Source organism: Ranitomeya variabilis, chromosome 3 (genome assembly GCF_051348905.1).
Source record: "Ranitomeya variabilis isolate aRanVar5 chromosome 3, aRanVar5.hap1, whole genome shotgun sequence".
Lineage (NCBI taxonomy): Eukaryota > Metazoa > Chordata > Amphibia > Anura > Dendrobatidae > Ranitomeya > Ranitomeya variabilis.
Window position 1 is genome coordinate 238,054,412 of NC_135234.1, and position 12,373 is coordinate 238,066,784.

The 12,373-nt window shown below is 54.8% G+C and overlaps 1 protein-coding gene across 2 annotated transcripts in view; it reads left to right on the top strand.

Moving 5' to 3' along the window:
* The first annotated feature begins 741 nt into the window (after window positions 1-741).
* The window catches only part of TAF8 (TATA-box binding protein associated factor 8), a 35,540-nt gene continuing 23,908 nt past the window's right edge, over window positions 742-12,373 (top strand). Inside the window, exons 1-4 of one of the 2 annotated variants that reach the window (XM_077295306.1) lie at window positions 742-919; window positions 5,108-5,261; window positions 9,515-9,613; window positions 9,693-9,755. In XM_077295306.1, the coding sequence (XP_077151421.1) occupies window positions 872-919; window positions 5,108-5,261; window positions 9,515-9,613; window positions 9,693-9,755 (364 nt within the window). In that variant the 5' untranslated portion in view covers window positions 742-871. Of the gene's footprint in view, window positions 920-1,098; window positions 1,221-5,107; window positions 5,262-9,514; window positions 9,614-9,692; window positions 9,756-12,373 lie in introns of those variants that run through there. The other variant, XM_077295307.1, reaches the window with a different exon arrangement.

Consider the following 12,373-nt stretch of genomic DNA (forward strand, 5'->3'; position numbering starts at 1 on the left):
GAAGCCCCGGGCAGCAGAGCGCTCCATCTGCGCATGCGCGGCCACAGGAAAGATGGCCGCGCCCACCGGTAAACGGCTGAATAGCGCAGATCGCGCTCTTTTTCATCTCCTGGGCAGTGGATATTCTCTGTTGGACATGTGCACACCACTACCCCACCAACGGAATGATGAGCCTGATCTGGGGGAGAAACAGCGCTGTCACCACGCCCATAGGACCAGACCAGCGTGAGTGACAGCAGAAAACGGTGACTTTACAAAGGTATTTCGGCAGCATAGGTGGGTAATAAAGGCACACAAAAGACACTAATGTAACGCCCAGCTCTGCCCCTATTTAACGCTATTTTTAGCTCATCTTCAAAAAACGGGGTGACAGGTTCCCTTTAAGGATTGCATCAGGATTTGGTCAGGATTTTTCATCAGTATTTGTAAGCCAAAACCAGGAGTGGGTGATAAATGCAGAAGTGGTGCATGTGTTTCTGTTATACTTTTCCTCTAATTGTTCCACTCCTGGTTTTGGCTTACAGATACTGATGGAAAATCCTGACCAAATCCTGATGCAATCCTGAACGTGGACACATACCCTTATTCTTCTCCCACCAAGCTAAATATATGACCCCTTAAGATCTACCAATTGTAGCCCATGTTGCTCTGCAGGACACAAGAGCTCCTCCGCCAACACATGGCCATTCCCTCCAGCACGCTGGCTAGTCTCCATACTGCTGGGTGTGGGCGTGTGCCGGCCACTGCACGGCGGCTCTGCGCGCACACTGCTCCGCGGTTTCAGTACTGGACAGCTCTCGGCCACTTACTGACAACAGCACGAAAGACTACATTTCCCATCAGCCCTTGCGTCGTGTTACGTGTATCCAAGATGGCGGAGAGCTCGGTGGCTGTGGCCAGTTCGGGGAGCTCCGGCACGGTAACGTTACACCTGTGAGGGATGGGCTTTGTGCTGGGCGCTGCAGTTATCTACTAACAGGCGGCAGCTGCGGATGTATTACTGACGGCCCTAACCCTCGGGATGCCGAGCTGTTCACATACAGCACAGTGCACGGAAGTCTGCGATAGGCCGGCTCTAGTCACGTGTGTCACGTCGGGGCTGAGACGCTGGGCTATAGGGGGATAACACTGTTAGGAGAGAGGACGCAGTGTGTGCCCAAATGGCGGGTTATTTGTCTGTGGTGAATGTGCAGCAGCGGAGGGGGAGAAGTCTCCATGTGGTCAGTCCTCTTGTCCCCTCATAACCTTCCACTACTGACCGAAATGCACAGGTCAGGACGCTCACACATCCAGCCAGCGCTCCATTCACATCTATGGGACTGATGGAGCGCTGTACAGGTGAGGACACCCACACATCCAGCCAGCGCTCCATTCACATCTATGGGACTGATGGAGCGCTGTACAGGTGAGGACACCCACACATCCAGCCAGCGCTCCATTCACATCTATGGGACTGATGGAGCGCTGTACAGGTGAGGACACCCACACATCCAGCCAGCGCTCCATTCACATCTATGGGACTGATGGAGCGCTGTACAGGTGAGGACACCCACACATCCAGCCAGCACTCCATTCACATCTATGGGACTGACGGAGCACTGTACAGGTCAGGACACCCAAACATCCAGCCAGCGCTCCATTCACATCTATGGGACTGATGGAGCGCTGTACAGGACAGGACACCCACACATCCAGCCAGCGCTCCATTCACATCTATGGGACTGATGGAGCGCTGTACAGGACAGGACACCCACACATCCAGCCAGCGCTCCATTCACATCTATGGGACTGATGGAGCGCTGTACAGGTCAGGACGCTCACACGCCCAGCTAGCGCTCCATTCACATCTATGGGACTGACGGAGCACTGTACAGGTGAGGACACCCACACATCCAGCCAGCTCTCCATTCACATCTATGGGACTGATGGAGCGCTGTATAGGTCAGGACGCTCACACGCCCAGCCAGCGCTCCATTCACATCTATGGGACTGATGGAGCGCTGTACAGGTCAGGGCGCTCATACATCCAGCCAACGCTCCATTCACATCTATGGGACTGATGGAGCGCTGGACAGGACACCCACACATCCTGCAAGCGCTCCATTCACATCTATGGGACTGACGGAGCGCTGTACAGGACAGGACGCCCACACATCCAGCCAGCGCTCCATTCACATCTATGGGACTGACGGAGCGCTGTACAGGACAGGACACCCACACATCCAACCAGCGCTCCATTCACTCTTGTGGGACTGACGGAGCGCTGTACTGGACAGGACTCCCACACATCCAGCCAGCGCTGCATTCACATCTATTGGACTGATGGAGCGCTGGACAGGACACCCACACATCCAGCCAGCGCACCATTCACTTCTGTGGGACTGATGGAGCGCTGTACAGGACAGGACACCCACACATCCAGCGCTCCATTCACATCTATGGGACTGATGGAGCGCTGTACAGCACAGGACACCCACACATCCAGCCAGCGCTCCATTCATATCTATGGGACTGATGGAGCGCTGTAGAGGTCAGGACACCCACACATCCAGCCAGCGCTCCATTCACATCTGTGGGACTGATGGAGCGCTGTACAGGACAGGACACCCACACATCCAGCCAGCGCTCCATTCACATTTATGGGACTGATGGAGCGCTGGACAGGACGCCCACACATCCAGCCAGCGCTCCATTCACATCTATTGGACTGATGGAGCGCTGGACAGGACACCCACACATCCAGCCAGCGCTCCATTCACTTCTATGGGACTGATGGAGCGCTGTACAGGTCAGGACGCCCACACATCCAGCCAGCACTCCATTCACTTCTATGGGACTGATGGAGCGCTGGACAGGACGCCCACACATCCAGCCAGCGCTCCACATCTATTGGACTGATGGAGCGCTGGACAGGACACCCACACATCCAGCCAGCGCTCCATTCACTTCTATGGGACTGATGGAGCGCTGGACAGGTCAGGACGCCCACACATCCAGCCAGCGCTCCTTTCACATCTATGGGACTGACGGAGCGCTGTACAGGACAGGACACCCACACATCCAACCAGCGCTCCATTCACTCTTGTGGGACTGACGGAGCGCTGTACTGGACAGGACTCCCACACATCCAGCCAGCGCTGCATTCACATCTATTGGACTGATGGAGCGCTGGACAGGACACCCACACATCCAGCCAGCGCTCCCTTCACTTCTATGGGACTGATGGAGCGCTGTACAGGTCAGGACGCCCACACATCCAGCCAGCGCTCCATTCACATCTATGGGACTGATGGAGCGCTGGACAGGACACCCACACATCCAGCCAGCGCACCATTCACTTCTGTGGGACTGATGGAGCGCTGTACAGGTCAGGACGCCCACACATCCAGCCAGCGCTCCATTCACATCTATGGGACTGATGGAGCGCTGGACAGGACACCCACACATCCAGCCAGCGCACCATTCACTTCTGTGGGACTGATGGAGCGCTGTACAGGACAGGACACCCACACATCCAGCGCTCCATTCACATCTATGGGACTGATGGAGCGCTGTACAGGACAGGACACCCACACATCCAGCCAGCGCTCCATTCATATCTATGGGACTGATGGAGCGCTGTAGAGGTCAGGACACCCACACATCCAGCCAGCGCTCCATTCACATCTGTGGGACTGATGGAGCGCTGTACAGGACAGGACACCCACACATCCAGCCAGCGCTCCATTCACATTTATGGGACTGATGGAGCGCTGGACAGGACGCCCACACATCCAGCCAGCGCTCCATTCACATCTATTGGACTGATGGAGCGCTGGACAGGACACCCACACATCCAGCCAGCGCTCCATTCACTTCTATGGGACTGATGGAGCGCTGTACAGGTCAGGACGCCCACACATCCAGCCAGCACTCCATTCACTTCTATGGGACTGATGGAGCGCTGTACAGGCCAGGACGCCCACACATCCAGCCAGCGCTCCATTCACATCTATTGGACTGATGGAGCGCTGGACAGGACACCCACACATCCAGCCAGCGCTCCATTCACTTCTATGGGACTGATGGAGCGCTGTACAGGACAGGATGCTCACACATCCAGCCAGCGCTCCATTCACATCTATGGGACTGATGGAGCGCTGTACAGGCCAGGACGCCCACACATCCAGCCAGCGCTCCATTCACTTCTATGGGACTGATGGAGCGCTGTACAGGTCAGGACGCCCACACATCCAGCCAGCGCTCCATTAACATCTATGGGACTGATGGAGCACTGTACAGGACAGGACACCCACACATCCAGCCAGCGCTCCATTCATATCTATGGGATTGATGGAGTGCTGTAGAGGTCAGGACACCTACACATCCAGCGCTCCATTCACATCTATGGGACTGATGGAGCGCTGTACAGGACAGGACACCCACACATCCAGCCAGCGCTCCATTCACATCTATGGGACTGATGGAGCACTGTACAGGACAGGACACCCACACATCCAGCCAGCGCTCCATTCATATCTATGGGATTGATGGAGCGCTGTAGAGGTCAGGACACCTACACATCCAGCGCTCCATTCACATCTATGGGACTGATGGAGCGCTGTACAGGTCAGGACGCCCACACATCCAGCCAGCGCTCCATTCACATCTATGGGACTGATGGAGCACTGTACAGGTGAGGACGCCCACACATCCAGCCAGCGCTCCATTCACTTCTATGGGACTGATGGAGCGCTGTACAGGACAGGACACCCACACATCCAGCCAGCGCTCCATTCATATCTATTGGACTGATGGAGCACTGTAGAGGTCAGGACACCCACACATCCAGCGCTCCATTCACATCTATGGGACTGATGGAGCGCTGTACAGGACAGGACACCCACACATCCAGCCAGCGCTCCATTCACATCTATGGGACTGATGGAGCACTGTTCAGGACAGGACACCCACACATCCAGCCAGCGCTCTGTTCACTTCTATGGGACTGACAGCGCTGTATTCATCATGGAAGTGAGTGGAGCACTGGCTGGATGTGATCTCTGTTCTCACAGCTGTGGGCGCCATGAAGGAACTAAATAGCATTTTCCCTTTCTTTTCTCCTAAGCGCTCAGGCCGCGGCTCCTCCACCCCTGCGGATAACTACATCCTGGCGCGTCGGAGGACCCTCCAGGTGGTGGTCAGCTCTCTGCTCACAGAAGCCGGGTTTGATAGTGCAGAGAAAGCGGCAGTGGAAACGCTGACTGAGATGTTGCAGAGCTGTAAGTCCTGATGCTATGTGCTGGAATAATTCTTACTGTTTCCAGGGAAACTGTCACCAAGCCGTGTTCTCTGGGCCGTGGTCACCAAGCCGTGTTCTCTGGGCCGTGGTCACCAAGCCGTGTTCTCTGGGCCGTGGTCACCAAGCCGTGTTCTCTGGGCCGTGGTCACCAAGCCGTGTTCTCTGGGCCGTGGTCACCAAGCCGTGTTCTCTGGGCCGTGGTCACCAAGCCGTGTTCTCCGGGCTGTGGTCACCAAGCCGTGTTCTCCGGGCTGTGGTCACCAAGCCGTGTGCTCTGGGCCGTGGTCACCAAGCCGTGTGCTCTGGGCCGTGGTCACCAAGCCGTGTGCTCTGGGCCGTAGTCACCAAGCCGTGTGCTCTGGGCCGTGGTCACCAAGCCGTGTGCTCTGGGCCGTGGTCACCAAGCCGTGTGCTCCGGGCCGTGGTCACCAAGCCGTGTTCTCCGGGCCGTGGTCACCAAGCCGTGTTCTCCGGGCCGTGGTCACCAAGCCGTGTTCTCCGGGCCGTGGTCACCAAGCCGTGTGCTCTGGGCCGTGGTCACCAAGCCGTGTGCTCTGGGCCGTGGTCACCAAGCCGTGTGCTCTGGGCCGTGGTCACCAAGCCGTGTGCTCTGGGCCGTGGTCACCAAGCCGTGTGCTCTGGGCCGTGGTCACCAAGCCGTGTGCTCTGGGCCGTGGTCACCAAGCCGTGTGCTCTGGGCCGTGGTCACCAAGCCGTGTGCTCTGGGCCGTGGTCACCAAGCCGTGTGCTCTGGGCCGTGGTCACCAAGCCGTGTGCTCTGGGCCGTGGTCACCAAGCCGTGTGCTCTGGGCCGTGGTCACCAAGCCGTGTGCTCTGGGCCGTGGTCACCAAGCCGTGTGCTCTGGGCCGTGGTCACCAAGCCGTGTGCTCTGGGCCGTGGTCACCAAGCCGTGTGCTCTGGGCCGTGGTCACCAAGCCGTGTGCTCTGGGCCGTGGTCACCAAGCCGTGTGCTCTGGGCCGTGGTCACCAAGCCGTGTGCTCTGGGCCGTGGTCACCAAGCCGTGTGCTCTGGGCCGTGGTCACCAAGCCGTGTGCTCTGGGCCGTGGTCACCAAGCCGTGTGCTCTGGGCCGTGGTCACCAAGCCGTGTGCTCTGGGCCGTGGTCACCAAGCCGTGTGCTCTGGGCCGTGGTCACCAAGCCGTGTGCTCTGGGCCGTGGTCACCAAGCCGTGTGCTCTGGGCCGTGGTCACCAAGCCGTGTGCTCTGGGCCGTGGTCACCAAGCCGTGTGCTCTGGGCCGTGGTCACCAAGCCGTGTGCTCTGGGCCGTGGTCACCAAGCCGTGTGCTCTGGGCCGTGGTCACCAAGCCGTGTGCTCTGGGCCGTGGTCACCAAGCCGTGTGCTCTGGGCCGTGGTCACCAAGCCGTGTGCTCTGGGCCGTGGTCACCAAGCCGTGTGCTCTGGGCCGTGGTCACCAAGCCGTGTGCTCTGGGCCGTGGTCACCAAGCCGTGTGCTCTGGGCCGTGGTCACCAAGCCGTGTGCTCTGGGCCGTGGTCACCAAGCCGTGTGCTCTGGGCCGTGGTCACCAAGCCGTGTGCTCTGGGCCGTGGTCACCAAGCCGTGTGCTCTGGGCCGTGGTCACCAAGCCGTGTGCTCTGGGCCGTGGTCACCAAGCCGTGTGCTCTGGGCCGTGGTCACCAAGCCGTGTGCTCTGGGCCGTGGTCACCAAGCCGTGTGCTCTGGGCCGTGGTCACCAAGCCGTGTGCTCTGGGCCGTGGTCACCAAGCCGTGTGCTCTGGGCCGTGGTCACCAAGCCGTGTGCTCTGGGCCGTGGTCACCAAGCCGTGTGCTCTGGGCCGTGGTCACCAAGCCGTGTGCTCTGGGCCGTGGTCACCAAGCCGTGTGCTCTGGGCCGTGGTCACCAAGCCGTGTGCTCTGGGCCGTGGTCACCAAGCCGTGTGCTCTGGGCCGTGGTCACCAAGCCGTGTGCTCTGGGCCGTGGTCACCAAGCCGTGTGCTCTGGGCCGTGGTCACCAAGCCGTGTGCTCTGGGCCGTGGTCACCAAGCCGTGTGCTCTGGGCCGTGGTCACCAAGCCGTGTGCTCTGGGCCGTGGTCACCAAGCCGTGTGCTCTGGGCCGTGGTCACCAAGCCGTGTGCTCTGGGCCGTGGTCACCAAGCCGTGTGCTCTGGGCCGTGGTCACCAAGCCGTGTGCTCTGGGCCGTGGTCACCAAGCCGTGTGCTCTGGGCCGTGGTCACCAAGCCGTGTGCTCTGGGCCGTGGTCACCAAGCCGTGTGCTCTGGGCCGTGGTCACCAAGCCGTGTGCTCTGGGCCGTGGTCACCAAGCCGTGTGCTCTGGGCCGTGGTCACCAAGCCGTGTGCTCTGGGCCGTGGTCACCAAGCCGTGTGCTCTGGGCCGTGGTCACCAAGCCGTGTGCTCTGGGCCGTGGTCACCAAGCCGTGTGCTCTGGGCCGTGGTCACCAAGCCGTGTGCTCTGGGCCGTGGTCACCAAGCCGTGTGCTCTGGGCCGTGGTCACCAAGCCGTGTGCTCTGGGCCGTGGTCACCAAGCCGTGTGCTCTGGGCCGTGGTCACCAAGCCGTGTGCTCTGGGCCGTGGTCACCAAGCCGTGTGCTCTGGGCCGTGGTCACCAAGCCGTGTGCTCTGGGCCGTGGTCACCAAGCCGTGTGCTCTGGGCCGTGGTCACCAAGCCGTGTGCTCTGGGCCGTGGTCACCAAGCCGTGTGCTCTGGGCCGTGGTCACCAAGCCGTGTGCTCTGGGCCGTGGTCACCAAGCCGTGTGCTCCGGGCCGTGGTCACCAAGCCGTGTGCTCCGGGCCGTGGTCACCAAGCCGTGTGCTCCGGGCCGTGGTCACCAAGCCGTGTGCTCCGGGCCGTGGTCACCAAGCCGTGTGCTCCGGGCCGTGGTCACCAAGCCGTGTGCTCCGGGCCGTGGTCACCAAGCCGTGTGCTCCGGGCCGTGGTCACCAAGCCGTGTGCTCCGGGCCGTGGTCACCAAGCCGTGTGCTCCGGGCCGTGGTCACCAAGCCGTGTGCTCCGGGCCGTGGTCACCAAGCCGTGTGCTCCGGGCCGTGGTCACCAAGCCGTGTGCTCCGGGCCGTGGTCACCAAGCCGTGTGCTCCGGGCCGTGGTCACCAAGCCGTGTGCTCTGGGCCGTGGTCACCAAGCCGTGTGCTCTGGGCCGTGGTCACCAAGCCGTGTGCTCTGGGCCGTGGTCACCAAGCCGTGCTCTCTGGGCTGTGGTCACCAAGCCGTGCTCTCTGGGCCGTGGTCACCAAGCCGTGGTCATCCATATCTCAGAGCAGCAGGGTGTACGGATAGAGACTGTGTTTTCAGAATACTTTACACTTTCACTTCCGTTAGTTATTAAAAAAAAAAAAAAAACCTCTGAACTATTACTTACCCTCCCTAGGTCCAGCGCTGAGTCTCTGCTGCTGCCCTGATTTCCATTCATTGTCTGCAGTGCTAATATCACGTTGACAGCGCTGCAGCCAGCCACTGAGCTCACCGACTCTGCCAGTGCAGACTGTACAAGTTGTGACCTCCCTGATTGGCTGCAGAGCTTGGGTCAGCAGTAGTGATGAGCGAGTGTACTCGTTGCTCGGGTTTTCCAGAGCACGTTCGGGTGGTCTCTGAGTATTTATGACTGCTCAGAGATTTAGTTTTCATCTCCGCGGCTGAATGTTTTACAGCTACTAGCCTGCTTGATTACATGTGGGGATTCCCTAACAACCAGGCAACCCCCACATGTACTCAGCCTGGCTAGTAGCTGTAAATCATTCAGCTGTCGTGATGAAAACTAAATCTCTGAGCAGTCATAAATACTCAGAGGTCACCCGAGCGTGCTCGGGTTTGGAGTAACTCGCTCATCACTAGTCAGCAGTGGTGACAGTAAGTTATGCTCAGTAAGTTGCAATAGTTGTAAAACAAAGTGTTCTGTAAAGGGACAACGACATGGACATTTGATCAGTGGAAGTTTGAAAACTTAAAGGGGCTGTGCCATGATACAACAGAGCATTAATGCTGCAGACATCTTGTAAATAATATTTCTGTAATTTATATGTTTTAAAAATGATGCCCTTAGAGATCATGTTTTCAAGATTTCCTTAGTATTCCGTGGGTGGTGGAATCATTACCGAGGCATCAAATGCTCCATCACCTGTACAAGCGTAATCATGATCTGCTGGGGGCTGTGACTCCTGGAGCTTATGAAACGCTGACCTAAAGTATTCTGATATGTTTTATCCCCAGACCTTTCAGAAGTCGGTCGCAGTGCAAAATCCTATTGTGAACATACCGCGCGTACACAGCCCGCTCTTCCGGACATTGTGGTCACCCTGATAGAAATGGGTAAGTTCTGTGTTGTCAAGTTCCAAGTTTGATCTTGGTGCTAAATGTAAGTGATAGTAATTATATTGATTGTTTGCAGGGTTTAATGTGGACACATTGCCCGCATACGCCAAGCGCTCTCAGAGGATGGTGATAACTGCCCGTAAGTCTTCTATGTGATTGGTTATATGGCTGTATTTCTGCATTTTCCTGGGTTTGTAGCTTACCGTGCACATAGGGCGAATACCTGGTAACAAAGCGATAAGAACATGTGTACGCTGCTCATCGCACTGAATCTAAACTCTTGACAGGGTGATGTGAAATAGGAACGCTCGTTCACAAACTTGTAGTGTAAATGCTCCTTATCCCCTTCCTGCTGCAACCAGATTCCGTTTTTGTTCTTTTTTTGCTTTTGTTTTTTTTCCATTTTTCCAAGATAATTTTTCCATCCACATAGCTTTATGTGGTTTGTTGGTTTTTTGCAGGACAAATTGTACTTTTGAATGACTCCATTCCTTTTATCACGTGATACACTATAAGGCTATGCACACACGTGATGCTTTTTTGATGCGTTTTTTTTACGTGCGAAAATGCTCCAAAAATGCCATGGAATACTAAAGCAAGGTTATGCAATGACAATCCTGAAGTATTGTGCACATGATCCGTAAATTTCCGTCCGTATTTGCGGCGTTTTATTTTCGGCAGCATGTCAATTCTTTTTGCGTTTCTGCAGAGTTTTTGACTTATTGACTTCAATTAAGTCAGTGAAATTTGCAGCAAAACCGCAGGTGTAAAAAGGTTTGTGTATTTGCTGCCAAAAACCCAGGCACCGGCGATACACTGACAGGAGGTGATCGCTCCCGCAGTGTATCACTGGTATTAAGTGAACTGGTATTAAGTGGACTATGTCAGACAGGATAGTATTATATGTGACAGGATAGTATTATATGTTGGTTTATTATTTTTTGATTGTTTGCAGGAGACGAGGGCATCTGGGATTAGGCGTTAAGTAAGTATGGTAAATTTAGATCCGATAAAGGAGTCTGTGTGATTATTTCAAATAAAGGACTTTATTCTATCACTGTCTTTATTTACCATGTAACTATAGGATTAGTAATGGATAGGTGTCTCATAGATGCCTCTCCATTACTAAGCCATGGGCTTGATGTCACCTGACAATAGAAAGGTGACATCAACCCCACTTGCCACCGCTACAGGGCAAGTGGGAAAAGCAAGGCTAAGGGCTCCTTTTCACTTGCGCGAAATACGTGCGAGTCTCGCATGTTAAAACCAAGCTCTGGCGCCGGCACTCCAGAGCAGAGAGTGCGGCCGCATAGCAACACCCATGAGTGCACGCTCCGCTCCTGAGTGCCGGCGCCAGAGCTTGGTGCGAGACTCGCACGTATTTCTGGCCCTTAGTGCCAGAATTGGCATATCTATAAGATACGCCATTTCTCGGGCAGCTGAAAGCTGATGTTTTCAGCCTGGGGGGTGCCAGTATCCATGGCCTCTTCCCAGGCTATTAATATCAGCCCGCAGCTGTCTGGCCTTTGCTAGTTCGATTTTATAGGGGGACCCCATGTCAAATTTTTTGTGGTGTTCTCCTGTAAACTAGCCAGTAAAGGCTAAGCAAACTGCTGTGAGCTGATATTAATAGCCTGGGAACCTTTGGCGCTCCTTCCCAGAATATTAACATTAGCCGTCGGCTTTCCCTCTGCTGGTTATGTACATTATGCGGGAGCCCACGCAATTGTTTTTTTTACATTTTTTGAAAGATAAACCGATACTGCATTTCACGCAGATTTCTGACAGTTGCTGTTTTGTTACAGCATATGTAGGCTAATTATGTGTAGGCTATGTGCACACGTCAGGATTCTTTGCAGAAATTTCCTGAACAAAACCGGACTTTTTCTGCAGGAAATCCGCGTGCGTTTTTTTCCGCGTTTTTCTCGTGTTTTTTTGTGCATATTTTTTGTTTTTTTTTCCAGAGCTTCCCAATGCATTAAATAGCCGGAAATCCGCAAAATTAATGAACATGCTGCGATTTTTACCGCGATGCGTTTTTTTTTCACGGAAAAAAATGCAACATGTGCACAAAAATTGCGGATTGCATTCTATTAATAGGATGCTTAATTGATTGGGTTTTTTTTGCGGTTTTATAGCTAAAAAAAAAAAACGTGAAAAATCTATAACGTATGCACACAGCCTAATGCTCGTACATAGGCTGGCGACTGTGTGGGTGTCTCTTTATTTAATATTAATGAGGGTATCTGGCTGAAGAGGTTGAACAAGGAAATTACATCACAGTTTTTTGTTGTTGTTTTTTTAATATATCTTTATTTAGCTCTATGGATTTACAAAAACGCATAGAAAAGCGCATAAAAAAGCACGTATTTTCAGCTGCATTTTTCTGCCAAGAGATGCAGAAATTTCTGCAAGCAAATACGCAACGTGCGCACATAGCCTAAAGCAGGAAAAAGATTCCCAGGTGCATCTAAATTGCAAAAAAAAAGTGCAATTCCACCATTGTGTTTTGTATTTTGTATTTACCATTTTCACTATATTATGAAACGGACATGGCGCTATGATTCTCTAGGTGCATACGATTAAGCGGATACCAAACATAGTTTCTTTATCTCTTCATTGGGGGACACAGGTAACCATGGGTGTATGCTGCTGTCGCTAGGAGGCTGACACTAGGCAAAAAAGGAAATGAGCTCCTCCGCAGTATGCCCCCACCGACAGGCACAAAGTACCTCATTTTAAGCTTAGTGTCTGTAG